This window comes from Periplaneta americana, chromosome 15 (genome assembly GCF_040183065.1).
Source record: "Periplaneta americana isolate PAMFEO1 chromosome 15, P.americana_PAMFEO1_priV1, whole genome shotgun sequence".
In the NCBI taxonomy this organism is placed as follows: Eukaryota; Metazoa; Arthropoda; class Insecta; order Blattodea; family Blattidae; genus Periplaneta; species Periplaneta americana.
Genome location: NC_091131.1, coordinates 31687033 through 31707588, shown reverse-complemented (window position 1 = coordinate 31707588; position 20556 = coordinate 31687033). Strand labels below are relative to the sequence as shown.

Here is a 20556-nt window from a genome sequence, read left to right as displayed (position 1 = left end):
ACGGCCATTGCATGAGTTGGATCCCTACTTCATTGAGGTACTGGAGGACGTATCGCGCCACACGAGGACGTGCATTGTCTTGTATGAGCACGTAATTGTCACCAATAAATGATTTAAAAGGAAGAACATGTTGCCCAAGAATTTCTTCAATGTAGCGATGGGCAGTAAGAAACCCATCTTCCACAAAACAAGATTCGTTCGTGCAGTCAAACTGACATCTGTCCACACCATCACTGAACCGCCTTGAAATGCTGTCCTTGATAAAAATTTGCATGGAGAATACCTTTCTCCAGTCCTCCACACTCTTTCTCTTCCATCTGAGGATCTGAGGCAGAATCAGGACTCATATGAGGACAGAACTGTTCCCCACTGTTTGTCAGCCCATTTCTGACGTTCCCTTGAAAATTGTAAGCGAGCTTGATGATGTTGTCTTGTAAGTTCTGAGCCAAGGGCAGATCTTCTGGATATCAGGCCAGCATCATGTAACCTCCTCCTCACAGTCCACTCACTGAAATTCACATCTCGCACTTAGTCTAGTCGATTTCTGGCTTCGACCGCAGTGGTGTGGCGGTTACGCGGCACTTGAAGGCGCAAGAACTGGTCATCTATAGCAAGAAGTTGACCTTTTCCTACCATATCTCGGTCTTCGAGAATATGAACCAAGTTCCTTGTATCTTTGCACTGTACGTAAAACCGTCAACGGAATTGTATGCAACACCTGAGTCACATAACGTAAACTGCGGTTATCCTCTACCAACGCGACTGCTCTAGCGGCGTTCATGGGGCTTAACGTCATCTTAACTTTCTTACATGTTGTTGAAAACTGAGTTCAATATCACAGAATTCCATTATAACCAAAAAAAGAAAACTATAGTGTTGTAACTTTCTTTTAGCTGCTTGGGTTTAGGGTTGTACCGGATAGAAAGTGGCAAAGAGGGTGTCACAAACGACCCAATGGGTATACTTTTCTTCCCAAAACATGAATTAACACTTCCCTAACACAAACAGGTCCATAGAAGCAAACGGAAATGTTATAATTTGTATTACAGATTGATATTTCAAATTTATTCAAGTGTTGCGTTTTTTTTTGCTCGGCAGTGTATTTGATATTTCGTTGCTCACTCAAGCTGGTTGCATTGATGTTCCTAGGACAAGGGTTGGTGCTATAGAGACTACAATAAGATAGGGCGATGAGTTGAATGCAATTGAAAGTGTCCTGAAATGCAATAAAACGGGACAGGGTAAGAGAACAAGTAATAAAAAAAACCTAATTAGTGGGATTTTCTGTTGATTGTTGTTTCTAGTGGTACTGTGATGCATTATTCCATCTCCCACATGTTAATAGGGAAAAACACAATAACATTCAGATGGTATTGATGTATCAACTGTGGCCAATTTCAAGTTTGCTCCTACATGTTTCAATTAAAATAATCCACACTGACAAAAGGCACGGTTTAACAAAGCAGAATTCAGAAAAAAATTATGGTAATGTATTGTGCACTTAATTATTAATTATGGAAGTTAACCAAACAGTGAATAACATTTATATAAGAGAAAATAAAACGATTTCATTTATTAATTTTTGTGTAACGAGTATATATTCATTTTTGTCATGTATTCAATATATTTTAATGCCTAATTTCACTGAGTTAGGCCTAAACTAAGAGATTTTAAACATCTTTTAGGCACTTAAAACTTCATTTTTCAATGCCTAAAAAATCCGAGGTCTATTCCTTATTATTGCTTATAAATTATATCTTATTTACAATATCAAATAAGTTTATTTTGGGACTGTCAGTGGACAATACCCATAAACAAGTGTTAAGTTATTTTTTCTGTTCCAGTTATTCATACCTATGATGTACTTATTTCTGTACAATAAAGATTATTTATTCATGACCATAACGAAAAACATGCCTTTACTAAATACTTTTGCGTTTGTAAAGTAGGCTTTTATTCAGCATTACTTTATTCCACTAGTGAGATAAAGACTTTACCTCACAGTTCATTAGTATTTTCCTAGTACCCGGGTACACACGTATACTTTTCCATTCAACTACTACTCAAGAAGTTAATATATTAGTTACTAGATGTCACTACCTCTACTTTTTTTACCATTTCTTAAATATACATACACTCAATCTCCTTCTCTTTTCTCTATCTGCTACGTCGTAATTTGTGCATTACATCCATATCTAATATGCATCTTTTTAAAATGTTGTAATAATTTACCTTTTGGGATGCGAGGAGACTTGAACCTGCGAAGTTGGGTTTATAGGATTTTAAAACAACACGCGTTAGTCAACTGAGTTAAACAGACACGATGTGCAATTAAGTTTTAATATTCCTCTCAAGTTTACAGAAGTAAAATGTGAAATTATTTTAATCACATTAGTCCCGTGAACACTTCTAAATAATCTCTGAAACTTCAAAAAGACGAAAATACACGTTTAAAATGAAAAAAAATATATATTAAAATTATATAATTAATTATAATTTGTTATTTATCCAATGCCTTAGATACCATTCTTTATTAATCATGGCCACCTACATCATGACCTACCTAGTACACGTATCGATTCTACAATCCATGCCATGGTATGTGATTATATGAGGACTTATTTTCAACATATTTTCTTTTATAAAACATAATTTTTCGTTATGGTCATAGATAAAATTACGTATGGTACTTGTGAGCGTGATCTTTATTGCGATCGTGTAATTTGAGCACTCGGCTAACGCCTCGTGCTTAAATCTTTCCACTTGCCCAATGAAGGTGCACTTACCTCACAAGTACCATAAATAACTATTAATTAAGACAAGAATTAAAAAAAAAAGCCATAATGATATAGGTTACCATGCCTACCTTCGAATCCAAGTAATTGTCAGCTCAAGCCTAGTAGTGGGTGACAGATTTCTAGCTAGAAAACTATAAATGTGACCTTGATTACAGTTGATGAGGAAGTGAAGTTATATGAGAGCCATTCAGAAAGTAAGGGCCAGTCGTCATTAACCAAAAAATAAATAAATATAGACTATATGGTTTATTATATCTAAGCCTCATTTACAACCATAATTTGTTTCTCTATATAACCAAACCATCGTGACAACTGAGGCATTTGTTACAATGTGGTACGAACTTTGCATGCCTCCATTAAAGAAATTTACCACCAATGAAGATTGCCAAATCTTCATTGCTGTTTCCAGTTCTCGTTCTTTACGAAATACTTTGAGCTCGTAGAAACTGTTAGAGGTTAGAGACGCAAAAAGAGGTGGCAACTGCTATATGCTAGGGTTATATCTTGAGTCTCACTTCAAGAGAATACAATATAACCGTCAAATTGGGTCAATAATCTTATTTTGTGGAGTGTTAACTCATTTTAGTACACAATTGATATAAAATATTTGAGAAAATAATACTTATTTTTCCATAATTCTAATTTATATCCATTTTATCTGTTTCATTGATTTCTTTTACAATTTTGAAAGTTGAGATTATATTACTTTTAACTCCAATTACAATTCCACTACCTACAGACGTGGACAAATTATTAGCAAAATTGAAGATTTTTATTATATATTTTTTCAAAACATGATTCTTCAATTTAGACTACAGTTGACATTTTTGCGTACTTCCAAATTATTAGCAAAACTGAAGATTTGTATTGTACATTTTTAGAAAATTTAACTCTTCAATTTGGACTACATTTGATATTTTTGCATATTTACAAATTATTAACAAAACTGAAGGTTTTTATTATATATTTTTACAAAATTCGATTCTTCAATTTGGAATACAGTTGGCATTTTGGATATTTCCAAATTATTAGGAAAACTGATGATTTTTATTTTATAGTTTTACAAAATTTGACTCTTCAATTTAGACTGTAGTTGACATTTTTGCTAATTTACAAATTATTAACAAAATTGAAGATTTTTATTATATATTTTTACAAAATTTAACTCTTCACTTTAAACTACAGTTGACATTTTTGCATATTTCTGTCTACTGTAATGATAGAAATATGCAAAATTGTCAACTGTAGTCTAAATTGAAAAGTCAAATTTTGTAAACAGAATTATCATAAAAATCGTCAATTTTGTTAATAATTTGTCCACGTCTGTATTTGTCTTTTCTTGAGTAGTATGTAAGTGTAATATCATTTCATGTTTAGAAATTTTTGTTGATCTAAGGTGGTGTTGGCTTCCATAATTTCAAAAACATCAATATCGCCTTTATGTAGCAGTTTAATAAGTTCTGTTTTCCCACCTGTGAGCATCAGAATTATGTCACCCAGGCCACCTGTCAGACTTGATCAATCATAGCATTTATAGGACGCACAATGGGCCAATGTAAGCTTAAATACATGGATTTTTCCAAGGTGCAGCCTTTGAAAGCCAAGCAAAGTCTGGGGTGCAGAACACCAGAGACTGAATTCAGCAGGAATAGTTTTCTCTCTGTTATACTTGAAGCCCTGTGCACATCGCTAAAGTTTTGATTGCCCATTTTAAATCGCATTATATAAACGTACAATAGAAAGAGCAAATCAGTGTCTAATATAACATAAAGCCAGTGTTTACCTTTCCTTGTCTGAGCATCATCATGCCACAGACGGGTTACTCTTTCTATAAGCTCTGGTTTTTCACAGCAGCCCCTGTAGTCAACTCTGTTTAGTGATAACAGTTCTTTCAACTGTTTCACTGTAAGCTTCTCAAGATCTTCCACACTTTCAATACTGGCTAAAGTTATTCCAGTGCAAGCCTAGAATGACATGGACATCATATTAAAAAAACTACTACAAAGCTGAAAGATATTTATATTGTCATCATATGAAGTAAATAAGTGAGGTGATACAAAAGACTGATTTAGAAACTTGACTGACAGACGTGTTTTCAGTATTCTGGAGACCTGTTTCATAAAGCTGTAATGGAATTGTCCTCAATTTGTGGGGGAGGAAGGGACATGTTTGTAGCTGATAGTGAATTTGTGCAAATTATAAGTGTTGTCAATAAATCAAATATTAAGTTCATTAGGTTCTGTGTTACTAAGGCCCGATTGTATAAAACTCCCTGACTAAAGATCAATTTTGATCGAAGATCGAAAAATGAACCGAGTTCAGACACTTATTCTATTGTATAAAACTTTTCTGCGATAAAATTACCTTGGTTCAAATGCAATCTGAGTTCACGTGAAAAGGATTTGGCAACATCGCAGAAACAGGTGAAATACGTGATGCGCGGACCATGTTATACAGGTTTGTTCAGTGTTGCCAATCTAGCGACTTTAACTCTGTTTCAACAACAATTTATTTTAACTTTTATATTGCTTAAATAGGGATTTAGTGACCTTTTTAGCACCCCATAGTGACAAAATTTAATCTTTCTTTGTTGATAATGAGAAATCTAGCGACTTTACAACTACTTTTTGGCGACTTTCCGTATTACACTCTGTTGGAGACACTGTTTTTTTGTGCAATGTAAATAATGGCGGACAATAAGAAGAAGGTTGACTGTTCTCCAAGTTGTTATCATGTTATGGTGTTTGATACTGCTAAACATAATAAAGCTTTATAAAACGACAATTTTCGTTTAGTAATACAGTTAATTGAACATTTATGAATGTACCTATCATATCCATTAATAATTAATGGTTGTTATAAACATAATATAATTATAGGTTATGTATTTGATACTGCTGAACACGATAGAGCCTTATAAAATATAAGAATGTTTGTGTATTAAGGCAAGAAATTGAAAGAAATATATATAAATGTACCTAACATATCTATTAATATTAATAATAATGGATATTTTATTTGCACAATCTGTCACTCGTATATTTCAAACAGAAAAGAAATAACTGAACTTGAATCATCTAACTAAATCGGAGAAATTTCTTCAGTCAAAGTTGACTTTAGTTTGAGACAAATTAATCTCAGATTAGACTTTATACAACACAAAATTCTAAGTTCAGCTGAAACAAGGATCAATTTAACCTCTGATCTAAGATTAAATGGTTTATACAATCGGCCCTAAATGTAACATTGTAAAATTCTTTTGTAGAACAAAAAGTTACATTTGTTTGGATCAAATTTCTACAAATATAAAAGACAAAATTAAAATTCTTTCAAGCATTTATCATCATAATACACTGCTCTCTTAAATTGACTGAGTGTATTGGAAATTAAATCAATGGCTTTCCCAAAACATGCTATGAAATGTTTCATATAAAATAATTTTTATTTCGTAGATGAAGCAAAAATTGTATTAAACTTTTTTATTTGAGATACATCAAAGAATAACCCCCTGAAATTAATGACATTACTTACAGTTCACCCTATATACATATATACAGAGTGTAACTGAATTACTTTTTCAAAATTTGTGGAGAAGTAAAGATGATATGACTGGAAATAAGAATTGGAGTATCTACAGCATGCCTTGCCGTAACTTCTAGAGGACATTCTCTTGCAATTGCGTGATAGTGGTACCAGCACAATTGTGATCCATTGCACTTCGATCACCTGGCCCATGTATTTCATAGTATCTTCAAGCAGAGAGTAATTGGAAGGGGATGCCCAGTCCCTTGGCCTATGCACTCTCCTGACTTCAACCATGCTGACTTTTTACTTTGGAGGTACGTGAAGGCTATTGTGTAAGCAATACCAGAAGAAACAGTAAATGAGCTTACTGAGTGCATCTTTACAGCATTTGATACCATAGGAGGAGAGCATGGAATCACGATTCGTCGTTGCATGCTAGGTAACAAAGTTCGCGGTCGTCACTTTGAACTTCATTGTAAATGTGAAGTCAATAAGTTCTTCCACCTACTCTGATGTTTTATTTAGCTTAAGGAATACACAGAAAGCAACCTCTCGCAGTGCTGTAGATACTCCAATTTTCATTTTTGGTCATGGGTTCTTTGGTGAAATTTTTCACCACATCACCCTCTGCATTCCCACAAATTTTGAAAAAGTCATTCAGTTACACCCTGTATGTATGTATGTATGTGTATATATATATATATATATATAATTTTTTGATAACTGTTATAGTTTTGTGTGAAGTAGTGAAGGACGATAATTTAAGCTTTACTATACACATGGCCTTCACTGTATTTTATGAGCATAATGCAGCATTTGAATTGGTTCAGTGAAACTGGAGTTTCTCTTTAAAGATATAGAAAATAAATTTGAACATGAATGTAACAGAAATTGTGCCGCATTCTAAACAGCATTTGGGTACAGCATTGCAATTGTTCACAAATGAAGTAAAAGACCATTCTAGAACCTTACAAATCCAAAATAACGAGGATAAAATAAATCACGAAGTGGAAAATAAATAATTACTTATACTTATAACAGAACCCCATGCAGGATAATCTTTACAAAGGTAAAATCTATATTGGTTGTAATAAGGAAGATGAAGATGAGGAGAAACTGAACCAGAAAAAAAAATTATGCAAAGAAGACTGGAGAAAAATAAGTTGAGGAGGGCGAGAAGGAGAAAATACATGAAGAGAAAAATGAAAGTAAAATTACGAGAAGAGAAGAAACGAGGATATGGAAGAGAATGATATTGACAATAAGCTGCCTTGAGTAATCCCTCTCCACAAATCAACTGCACTTTGTTAAAATAGCTTCATACCTGAGTTGTGATGATAGGCTCCTTAATGGCACCATCATCCAAGGTCTCATCTGCTGTTTCTGTTGGCACAGCACCAATAATTTCAAAATCATCTTCAGAGTTTTCTGCAACCATTTCTGCAACTTCATCAACTTCCATTGACTCGACGTCATCTACACTCACATCTGCAGCTTCATTATTTGCAGTTGTTGCTTGTGCAGCACTTGTAGTTTCTGGTACCTCTGACACTACAACACCAGTCCCTTCACTAACCACTCTTCGTGGGGATTCGTCTTCTGCAATTGTTATTGTGGGTTCAGGTCCAGAATCCGAATTGCTCGAGTCTCCAGCCCAGTCTGTCAACTCTACAATATCAACATCGGTAGGTGACTGCTCCCCAAACCATTCCTTATTTGAAGGCGTGCTGGATGAACTACTACTGGTGGAAATGTGACATGTAGTATCATGCGATGCGGGTGAGCTTGTTGTAGCTGTCTCTTGATGTTCAGGAGTTGAACTAGGAACAGTGGCAGCGTCTTCTGCACCAGACCCAGCAGCTGCAGCTCTCTCATTGGAAACCCTAGAATTCTGTAGAACAATATTGTTTGATTACTTAACATGAAGTCACAATTAGTTAGTGGCTTATAGATTATAATGCTCATCTTTGGAAGAAGAAAAAAAAAAGCGCACGCAAGCATGGATGCACACACATGCGGAATATGTTTAAACCAAGCCAAGAATGATGAATTTTAAATTACATTGGAAGAAAAATAAAGTAGGTAAATGTATGAATTCGAAATGCGACAGTAAAACAAGTGGACAGCTTCAGATACTTGGGATGTATTGTAAGTAGTAACATGAGCTGCAGCCAGGAAGTCAAAAGGAGAATAACATTGGCAAAAGAAGCATTCAAAAGAAAAATGAGCATCTTCTGTGAACTTCTGGAGAAAGAACTAAGGAAGAGACTAGTGAAGTGCTTTGTGTGGAGTGTCGCAGTTCATAAGGCAGAAATATGGACATTACGACAAAGTGAAGAGAAACAGCTGAAGATATTTGAAATGTGGAAAATGTGAAATGGACAGACAAAATAAGAAAAGAGTAGGTGAAGAAAGAATAATGCTGAAATTGATCAGAAAGAGAAAAAGAAACTGGCTAGGTCACTGACAGAAGAAACTGCCTACCGAAGGATGCACTGGAAGGAATGGTGAATGCAAGAAAGTTCGAGGCAGAAGAAGATATCAGATGATAGATAACATTAAGATATATGGATTATATGCGGAGAGTAAGAGGAGGACAGGAAAGAGTAAAGATTGAAGAATGTTGGGTTTGCAGTGAAGAACCTAACCCTTGGGCAGAAAACTATGAATGAATGAATGACTTGGCAATATGGGAACATTTGCCAATACCAGTGAACAATCATGGCAGGTGTTCTGTGCTTTACTGTCTAAAATAAGAATGTCTGCACTAAAGAGTGTGACCAAACAAAAGTAACTTTAAGGCCCAATTGTATAAAACTCCCTGACTAAAGATCAACTTTGATCGTAGATCGAAAAGTGAACCGAGTTCAGACACTTCTTCTATTGTATAAAACTTTTCTGCGATCAAATTACCTTGGTTCAAATGCAATCTAAGTTCACGTGAAAAGGATCTGGCAACATCGCATAAACAGGTGAAATACGTGATGCGCGGACCATGTTATACAGGTTTGTTCAGTGTTGCCAATCTAGCGACTTTAACTCTTTTTCAACAACAATTTCTTTTAACTTTTATATTGCTTAAATAGGGATTTAGTGACCTTTTTAGCACCCCAATAGTGACAAAATTTAATCTTTCTTTGTTGATAATGAGAAATCTAGCAACTTTAGAACTACTTTTTGGCGACTTTCCGTATACTCTGTTGGAGACACTGGTTTTTTGTGCAATGTAAATAATGGCGGACAATAAGAAGAAGGTTGACTGTTCTCCGAGTTGTTAAAATGTTATGGTGTTTGATACTGCTAAACATAATAAAGCTTTATAAAACGACAATTTTCGTTTAGTAATACAGTAAATTGAAAATTTATGAATGTACCTATCATATCCATTAATAATTAATGGTTGTTATAAACATAATATGTAATAATAGGTTATGTTATTTGATACTGCTGAACACGATAGAGTCTTATAAAATATAAGATTGTTTGTGTATTAAGGCAAGAAATTGAAAGAAATATATATAAATGTACCTATCATATCTATTGATATTAATAATAACGGATATTTTATATGCACAATCGGTCACTCGTATATTTCAAACAGAAAAGAAATAACTGAACTTGGATCATCTAACTTAGGCCCAATTGTATAAATCTCCCTGACTAAAGATCAACTTTGATCGAAGATCGAAAAGTGAACCGAGTTCAGACACTTCTTCTATTGTATAAAACTTTCCTGCGATCAAATTACCTTGGTTCAAATGAAATCTAAGTTCACGTGAAAAGGATTTGGCAACATCGCATAAACAGGTGAAAAACGTGATGCGCGGACAGGTTTGTTCAGTGTTGCCAATCTAGCGACTTTAACTCTTTTTCAACAACAATTTCTTTTAACTTTTATATTGCTTAAATAGGAATTTAGCGACCTTTTTAGCACCCCATACTGACAAAATTTAATCTTTCTTTGTCGATAATGAGAAATCTAGCGACTTTACAACTACTTTTTGACGACTTTCCGTAAACTCTGTTGGAGACACTGGTTTTTTGTGCAATGTAAATAATGGCGGACAATAAGAAGAAGGTTACTGTTCTCCGAGTTGTTATCATGTTATGGTGTTTGATACTGCTAAACATAATAAAGCTTTATAAAACGACAATTTTCGTTTAGTAATACAGTTAATTGAAAATTTATGAATGTACCTATCATATCCGTTAATAATTAATGGTTGTTATAAACATAATATAATTATAGGTTATGTTATTTGATACTGCTGAACACGATAGATCCTTATAAAATATAAGATTGTTTGTGTATTAAGGCAAGAAATTGAAAGAAATATATATAAATGTACCTATCATATCTATTAATATTAATAATAATGGATATTTTATTTGCACAATCTGTCACTCGTATATTTCAAACAGAAAAGAAATAACTGAACTTGGATCATCTAACTTAATCGGAGAAATTTCTTCAGTCAAAGTTGACTTTAGTTTGAGACAAATTAATCTCAGATTAGACTTTATACAACACAAAATTCCAAGTTCAGCTGAAACAAGGATCAATTTAACCTCTGATCTAAGATTAAATGGTTTATACAATCGGGCCTTAAACGGAGAAATTTCTTCAGTCAAAGTTGACTTTAGTTTGAGACAAATTAATCTCAGATTAGACTTTATACAACACAAAATTCCAAGTTCAGCTGAAACAAGGATCAATTTAACCTCTGATCTAAGATTAAATGGTTTATACAATCGGGCCTAACAAGATTCTATCATAGCCATGACTAATCTAAAATTTGCACTTTCTCTTATTACAAAAAAATTTTCCCTATTTTCATTTATAATTAAACACTACTGTATTACTTTACCGGAAAATCAGTACTATGAGATGTGTCTGAGGTAGATGGAAAACAGTAAGCAGGTGGCTGGTCTTGCATTGCTGAAGAGTGATCTCCACCCTGCATTCCATATTGGCCACTACGACTGCTATGAAAATCACTTCGTTGGGAGTTATTTGATGAATTACCAGCATGGCGGATAAGCAAATTCACTAGATCATCCTTTTCTGAAACAATTCAACAACTGCTGTAAACTCATATAACATAACTCAACTGCATGTAGTTAGCTTTCATTTTATTAAGTTGAAATAAATATATTTCAATTTATTTCAACTTTATTAAAGATATATTTGCAATCACAAAGACAGAATAATAAAAGAAAAGTCAAACTGTGACATAACAGTATGATGCATTGGCACATAAATGCTAATAATCATGTACATTGGCACCTTAAGATCTGGTAGAGAATTTTTTTTAGTAGAAACTTATTTACAATATAGTAATCTGTGACACAACAGCCAATGAAGCACCAAGGCCAACCAGTCGATCGCTGGCCCCACATTCATATGCCTCAGCAGAAGTGAATGATCATCCAACTAGTATGAAGGTATCGTGTGGTCAGTACAATGATTCCCCCAGCAATTATAGCTGATTTTCAAAACCAGATTTCACTCCTAGCATAGATCTCTAAATTCATCATGATATTGGGTGGGCACTGGTTCCTACACCAGCTGAAACTGAGGAAAAAGTTCCTTGCCTATTAGGACTCGAAGAACCAGTGCTCATTTCACAATGCAAGTGATGCTACAGTTTGGTACAGTAGTTTCACCAAAAAATTACCAAATAAATTTGTGTCAGTTTAGTATATAAAATAATATTACTAGTTTCGATTAATAATTACTAAAATATCATTGTATCGTCCATTTACAATTGAGGACTGTTTTTGCAAAACTTGCTAACTGAAAAAACTAAATTTTAGAGGAGAGACAAAACACTATAGTAAGCAAGTTTTGCTGTATTTCTCACTTACAGCAGAAAACAAGTTTTGAAAAAACGATCACACTTTGACACACTACAATGAAGAGAAATAACCCAATTTTACTAAGACGCTTTGAACATCATGTAGAGGCCTGCCTTATGTTAACGAATCCATCAAAATCTCAATTTTGAAAATTTTGCAGTTAGCAAGTTTTGCAAAAACGGTCCTCAATTCCTACTTTTAGATGCAGATGATTACTAGCTATAACAGTGCATCTCCTTGTGATGTCTTTTGATTTAAATATAATTTTATGCTCGACCATGCCGAAATGTAGTAATTATACACCTGGTAGCAGACCTTTAATGTATGTCATTAAAGTACACTTACTCATTAAAAGGTCAGGTCTTTCAGCCAATGACGACTCAGGTTACAACTGTTCAGCCAATGACAGGTCAGCTTTGTAACGTTATAAAACCGCAAGTATTGATTATTCTTGGATATGCAATCGAAAGAGAATTAGCGAAAAGTCACGGAGGCTGGAAATCCAATACTGTCGCAGAAGGTTATGTTCTGTTACTATAATAATTAGCGTTAATTGTAAATAATATTCAAATAAATTCAATTTGTCATCTCGTTTTTCAATGTCGAATTCAATAATCAAGGTTATAATATTATAATATTATCAAGTTTAATGGGACTATGTCAAGGTTAATGACATTATTGTTCCTCGGAAAAAATCAATACTTTGGCGTCTGCGCACATCTCACAATTCACGACCTAGAACAAGGTCACTTCCGATCTTGTCAGTTACAAATAAAATGTATACATCTGAATACTGGTAATTTCAAGTTAGAAATATGGTCGAGCATAAAAAGTCGTATGAAACTCGCCTATAATGGTAATTAAGAAGCTCGTATGAAAATTATGAAACTTGCGCTCATTTCATAAATATCCATACTCGATTCTTAATTACTATCATTATAGGCTCGTTGCATAATGTACTATTATGACTGTAACAGCAACTAGTTAAATAACTTTCATGAGGACTAAAGTTCGACATCTAACCAACATAAAATGCAAAACTAGAAATAACTACAGATTTATTGGAGAGCTCACCGCGTTAGTGAAACAGAGCTACCCTCTAGCAGGAGGCCTTTGCCCTCCAAGGGACACATTAGGCTATTATTATTATTATATAAGAAGACTAACAGATTAGGCCAATAACCTGGAAACTAAAACAACCCATCACCACTCTTAGAAGTTGACTTCTGGTATCTAAATGAAGGAATGAACCGAAAGTTTCCTAAATTATACTTGAATATAATAGGAGTTCCCTCCTCTCTGCAGGTGTTTCCCTGGATTTTGTGTATTTGGTTAACAAATCGTAACCAGATTCACGCACAAAGAAGGATCAAGAAAGACTCGCATACTAATATCAATTTTAAATTAGTTATTTCACATACTCTTAAGGCAAGTACTTACCAACACAGCCTCTTGTAGACACTTGTTGGGATGTCAGATAAAGCTGCAAGTCTTTCACTCTAAGTTGTCGAAGCTGTGAACGGATCAAAGGCCTTGCAGTCAGCACCTCACATTTACTACACTTTAGCTTCTTATCTGTGAAACGGGCCAATACTGAAGTACCACTGTTGCTCCCACCATTCTGTCCCAATGGCAGGCAATGACTGCAGTAGTAGCGCTGACATACTGAACATTGTCTCTTAAAAATAAAACAAAGCAACATCAGCATAACAGGTTTGTGACATTATAAAATACTCGACTGATACCATTTGCCCCTAGGATGACTCCGAGATCTTCACTGACTCAACATACAACACAGTTGTTAGGAATATAAACTCTTGGCACCTTCTTGGTAACTCATGGAACTAATGCTTACATGTTTTGCAACATCATTCATGGACAGTAGCTTTTAATGCTGAAAATCACCAGTTATTAGTGCGTCTTTTATTGTGTCAAAGAAAGGACAGTTCGATTTCAGATCAAGCAGACAAAGAGAATGAGGTATAACACTTACCTCCTCCTACGTCATTTTCTTTATTCTACTGAAGTCCTGAACACAGTACTATACGAAGATTCTATTTAACAAAAATTCAGGAAACTACATAGTCGCGATATGACCTAGGAGGTCAAGTGACCATAAATAAATATGGATTTAAAATAAAAAATCTGAATTTCATATCCTAAGATATTTTTCAAAAGAATTGAATTTCGTTACAGAGTTCGTAAATCTCTTTATTGGTTCTTGACCTCCACTCCCCCTATGTCATTTACTGGCCCAAAAATTCTTCTCTTCCCCATGTATTTATTTGTCTTTTATCTGTCTTTGTCTTTGTAAGAGTGCAAGTTTCCATACATCACACTATAAGGCTTAATGTAGTTTTGTATAGGCCTACATTTATTTTAACTCTTTTTGATAGATTTTTTGTAATGAATAATAGCTTTCATTTCCAGACAGTACGCTTGCTTCTATTTCTATACTGTTATCATTTTTCTCTGTAATTTGTGAACCTAAATATATTTGAAAGTTTCTTATCAACATAAACACATTGATTAAATAAACATAAACATGTTTTCCTAAGTAGGCCTACTACTCTTTTCTTTATCTCGATAAACAAAGACATGTGCTATTAATTCGATTGAAAACAAACGAGTATTTCTGATAACTAAACGCTAATTAATAATAATAATAATAATAATAATAATAATAATATTAATAACAAAAATAATAATAAGCATGTATTAAACACTGGTAAATAATAAAAGAACTTACTCTTCTTTTGAACACAGTAAATCTCACAGAGCATCCTTCACAGGCCATTGCAGCTCTTCTTTGCTGTTCAGAGCCTACAGAGTTTCCTCTGCAGAAACCTGCACTCACAAAATCCTAAATGGAGGAAAAAAGAAAAACATATTAAAAATAGTTTAGGAAATCTTTATTAGCTATGTTCAGTGTAATTCTTCCTATTCTCCGTGGTATAATGTTGGCTCTGCTGGATACTGGTGGCATTGCTGATATTAATTTTTTACGTGGTTATTTAACGACGCTGTATCAAATACTAGGTCACTTAGCATCGATGGAATTGGTGATAGTGAGATGGTATTTGCCAATATGAACCCGTGGACTCACCATAGATTACCTGACACTTGCCTTACATTTGGGAAAAACCTCGGGGAAAAAACCCAACCAGGTAATCACCCCAAGCGGGAATCGAACCCGCGCCCGAGCGCAACTCCGGATCGGCAGGCAGGAGCCTTAGCTGACCGAACTACGCCGGTGGTTTGCTGATATTAACAAATTTCATATTTTGCGATCATGTACTACGATAATTTAGACGGATTTTGTATTTCGCGTCAAAACACGATAATAATACTAGTGGATTTTACAGTTAATAAAAACTTCGTGAATGATTGGGTTACAGTAAATGATTTTGAATCTCGCGGGTATATTTTCTTATTCAGTGATGTCACGAATATCTCTCTCTCTCTCAATTACAGGAGCTTACACAGTTTACTCTCACTTTAAGAATATCTTGTACCAGGAAAACAAGCTTACTCTAAAACTACTAAAGCATGGTTCTTGGCTAATTAGTCCATGGCATGACTAATACTGTAATTGTACTTGTGTCATTATGATTTGTCTTAGTAATCCCACAGTCTAATATACAGGGTGATTCACGAGGATTTACCGCACTTTGCGGAGCTTATTTCCGAAGACATTCTGAGCAAAAAATGTCATATAAACATGGGTCCTATTCTCAATATTTACAGAGTTACGTTTCGTTATTGGAACGCATTGCTGTGAATGCGTGATCTTGGTCAGTATGCAGTTAGCAGCCAGGGCGAGTGTTACGGAAATCAAAGATAGCCGTATGCAGTTATGTAGAGTGACGAGTGCCATTCACAAGTGTGCGTCCAAGTGTGCAGACAGCGACATTTTTTAAAATGTGTTGTAAACTCTCAAAGACTAAATTTGGATACAAAATTGAACTGCTAATAATTAAGTCGTAAGAATAATGTAATTTTATAGTTAAATATATATATTTTTTTTTATCCAATGCCACCAGGTTGTCTTCTCGACATTTCTGGTCTTCTCTCCTGGCTGTGGCTTAATTGTAACCCACTTCTGAGGTTGGGGCGCCTGGAAGGCAGAGTTACATTACCCCGACAATGTGATAGGATGATTATGATAATGTAGTGCCAGGAGAGGTCTTAAATCTAAACTTAACCTAAATTCCAGACCATGAACGAACACAGGAATAATCCCCTTTAAGGAAAAATTCCTGTGCTCTAACCGGGAATCGAACCCGGGACCTCATGAACTATAGCCAGAAGCTCTGACCACTAGACCATGACCATGTTACCTAATAACGTAAGTTAACAGAAAAAGTCTTCAAGAACACTAAATTTAGTTAAATATAGAAAAAGATGTCTGTACGAAGCAACTAAGGAGTTCACAGCACATTTTTAGCTTCATAATACTTGCCAATTAAAAAAATGATACTTCTGAATGGTTCATTCTCTATTTGTATTATTCTTTTACCTTAAAACTAAAGAAAAAAAGTATTTTATAAACAACTTTAAATTAGTGTAACTCTGAAAATATTGAGAATAGGAACTATGTTTATATGACATTTTTTTGCTCAAAATGTCTTCAGAAATAAGCTCCGTAAAGGACGGTAAATCCTCGTGAATCACCCTGTATACAGTCACGAAATTCAATACATAGGGAATATGCATGCATAGATAGTTGCTAACCACTAGGATCGCTATTAATGCCTCACCACAGACAATGCGAAATAGTACTGGCACAGTCTATTGTTCCTAGTACTCTCATCACCTCAAGCTTCGTGACTGTTTATACTAGACTGTAGTAATACTAACAGGCCTGTGATTTAGAAGTAAAAGGACCTGAATACAACAAGTGGCCAATCTTCAACATCTCCCCATACCACACACGAGACTGACGTCTGATTTGCATTTCGTTATGAGTTAATTGAGGGGATAGCTAAGTGACACGAGACTGAGGTATGTGACAAGGTACAGTAGTGTGATAGTTTAGGGGATATTTAAGTGACGTAAGGCTGAGGGAGGGTAGCTGCAAATATATTAAATAAGCAGTCATGGACAGCTGATAAGGACTGGTCCTCCAGCTTGGGGTTTGAGCGAAGAGCTAACAACCCATCACTGTAAAAAAGGAGCTTGTTACGAAACCCCAACATAAGCATCGGAACAGGAAAACAGAGTTTGGAATTGAACGGGTTACATCAGCTGCTTGTTTATGCAGATGACATGAATATGTTAGAAGAAAATCCACAAACTATTAAGGAAAACATGGGAATTTTACTTGAAGCAAGTAAAGAGAGAGATCTGTAAGTAAACCCCGAAAATACAAAGTATATGATAATGTCTCGTGACCAGAACATAGCATGAAATGGATATATAAAAATTGGAAATTTATCCTTTGAAAAGTAGAAAAATTCACGGTGGTTTACATTAAGAATATTGATTCCTATGAGAATTACATGCAATGACCCAAATTTTAAGAATTTGTAATTGACTTGAAAACAGAAATGCCATTATACTTGCAAAATGATAGAATAGCCTTCTCTTTTCAAGGTAAGAAAATGTCATGATAGTACAATTCACCTTTATTGTGTAAGATATGATCTTTGCCTGAACCATTATATATTACAGTATGTTCATTTTCAATTACCTAGGAAAAGATTAAGATAATGTAAACATTTTACATCAATTTACAAAAGTTCACAAAATTGTACAAGTTCTGGGGTAAAACTGACCACTCTACCTTACTTCAGATGTAATTTCGTTCTCGTCATACAATATATGAATAGTGATGCTATAAAAAATATGTTGGGAGATTTTTTTATGGAAATGTAAGATTTTGGCATACTTAATCTTGAGATAACTTACTTACATCAAATTTGGATTATAAGATTTCAAGGAAGGCTTGCACAAACAGACAAACTGAGAATGAAAGTCTGAATTGTTTAAAAAGACGATCCTTACATAGGAGCACGATTTTCTGTGGTTGGATTTAGGCTTACAACATAATTGAAAACAAAATCTCAATTTCAATTTAATAATTGAAAGGTAAGGGGAAAAACGATGAATGTCACATTTCTGTTATGGGTGATATAATGATGTAATTCAGTATATTGCTGCAAAATTTATTGCTGTTCCTATTGAAAATGAAGAAAAGGATGATTGTATCCTGGTGATATATACTGGTATTTTTTTTTTCACCATTTTTGATAAGAGCAGCATTAAAGTTTGTAATAATCTACTGAATTAGATAATGACATCACCCTTAATAGAATTATGACATTCATCATTTTTCCCATGTAGCTTTTAATTGCTCTTCTTAAATTCTAATGTTTAATTTTATTGAAACATTAAGTTATGTCAAAATAAATAGAGAAAACAAATTAAATATATATTATACAATTAGGCTATACCAATATCAACACGCCCCAGTAAACCGACAATGAGATACAGTGGTGCCACTTCATGCCAGAACAATTTTAAGTTAATTTTTTATACCTTTTCTGCTGGCCTCTTGCGAACAAACATCTTGCAGTAAATTTGATATGAAGCTTGAGCCACGATATTCTTGGCAGTGCTAGCTCATCATCATCTCTTTCTGGTGATAAATGGTATTCGAGAATAATTCATATTAAAATCTAAAAAGATGATATTCAATATATTAGATTTTCAAAATGACAATAGGTCAACCAGTTTGGGCTTAAAAAGTTGAGTTAAACGTCAGGACTCACTATTGTCTTATTAAAACGTTCTTAGGCACACACACAAAGTATGATCATGACATTTTATTATCTATAAAGTATAGGCCTTCACATTATATTCTTTTTAATAACCACAATACCGTTCTGTTAAAAGTTAAAATTTCAACATTTTTTTTCCTGTGCATTCGTCCATTCCTAAGAGTCAAAGAAAATTATGTAGTAAGCATCGGCCAGGCCATCTTCCTGCAAAAGAGATCCAGGGCACATCCATTACCAAATAGGTTCTGCATATATTTCAGTTAACTAAATTTTCAACGATTTCTTATGACTAACATATTTTCAGCCTCTTTACACTCTAACGGAAGAATATGTGCCCTGGATCTCTACTGCGGAAAGATGGCAGTCTGACCGATGCTTAATACATAAGTACCTTAAAGTACATTTACATTCTAAATAAAGTTTACTTGCAACTGTACAAATTCAAAGTCTACTGGTGAATTCGATACCGTACGGAACTTTACGTTTTTTGGTACCGGTAGATTGAGAATTTTCATAAGGCCGACAATCAGTGACAGGTCAGGTTAGGTTTGTTGAGGCTTTTGGTATGCCTTGCATATATAATTATTATACATATTTTATGAGATATCCAGTACGGAAATCATGCCAACTTTAATCAACATAAAATGTTTTGTGTAATTTCAATTAACTGTACTTAAATTATTAATAATATCATACGCATTTTCAATATTTCTTAAACGCACCCATGGAAAAAAGTTAGGCCTATTGTGATCATTCCCTTGCCATAAGAACGCGACAAGGGCCTGATCACTTGTACTCAGTTACCATTTACATTATGACAGTACAATTTTACTATTTTCAAAATCAAAACCACATAGCATAATAATTATAGGTTGACAAAACTACGTATCAAACAGGGAAGAATGCTAGTCAACCCATTTCTGAAGGACTTTTAACCTACAAATTAACATTCCAAAAAGAATCACTACAATAGAAGTAAATAATTTACAAAACTGAAATGGAACTCCATATAAGGAAAAGTAATTTTATATTACCGGAATGGTTCTGAAAGTCCATTAGTCCTATGAGAAATTATGTACCATAAAAAAAAAAGAAACTGTAAACAATGTTTTAAGAAGGAAACATGGTAGTCATCAAAACATAAAAGGTTCAAACAAAACATGTCTGATGTCTCTCTTAAAGGCATTTTTATTTTCGCTATAACTGTAATAACTTTAACCATAGCAGACATATCACATGCCATTTAACTATTTTAATAGTCATGATTCGTTTTAACCATAGCATTGTACTGATATTACATTAAAAATATAAATATAAGTGGGGTCTTGTTATAAATCACATTTTTGTTAAGCTCGTTGTAGTACTTACAAACATCGTGTTTATTTACAAGCACACTTAGCCCAGTAAGTTTTGGAATAGCAATTTAATTGTAAATTACATCATTCATACACCATAATTATTCTCGACCCCCAACTTCCTACGCTTGCACAGAATCGAACGCGATAGGCTGGACAGGTGATCCAGCCAACTTCAATAACACATGACGTCATCTTGACGTCAAAAGCAATCACCAATCACATAGCACCACATAC

General features: G+C 34.2%; 1 protein-coding gene across 4 annotated transcripts in view; it reads right to left on the bottom strand.

The window, feature by feature from the left end:
• The window catches only part of LOC138714780 (E3 ubiquitin-protein ligase RNF34), a 29873-nt gene extending 9385 nt beyond the window's left edge, over positions 1–20488 (bottom strand). For 2 of the 4 annotated variants that reach the window (XR_011336084.1, XM_069846906.1), the window contains exons 1-7: positions 20333–20484; positions 18723–18862; positions 14932–15045; positions 13623–13860; positions 11192–11388; positions 7648–8214; positions 4582–4762 (exon numbers count right to left, since the gene is read on the bottom strand). Coding sequence is in view for 3 of the 4 variants with exons in the window: in XM_069846906.1 (XP_069703007.1) it covers positions 4582–4762; positions 7648–8214; positions 11192–11388; positions 13623–13860; positions 14932–15045; positions 18723–18752 (1327 nt within the window). In the remaining variant the exon portion in view is untranslated. Of the gene's footprint in view, positions 1–4581; positions 4763–7647; positions 8215–11191; positions 11389–13622; positions 13861–14931; positions 15046–18722; positions 18863–20332 lie in introns of all 4 variants that reach the window. The other 2 variants (XM_069846903.1, XM_069846905.1) reach the window with 2 other exon arrangements.
• Positions 20489–20556: the final 68 nt, after the last annotated feature.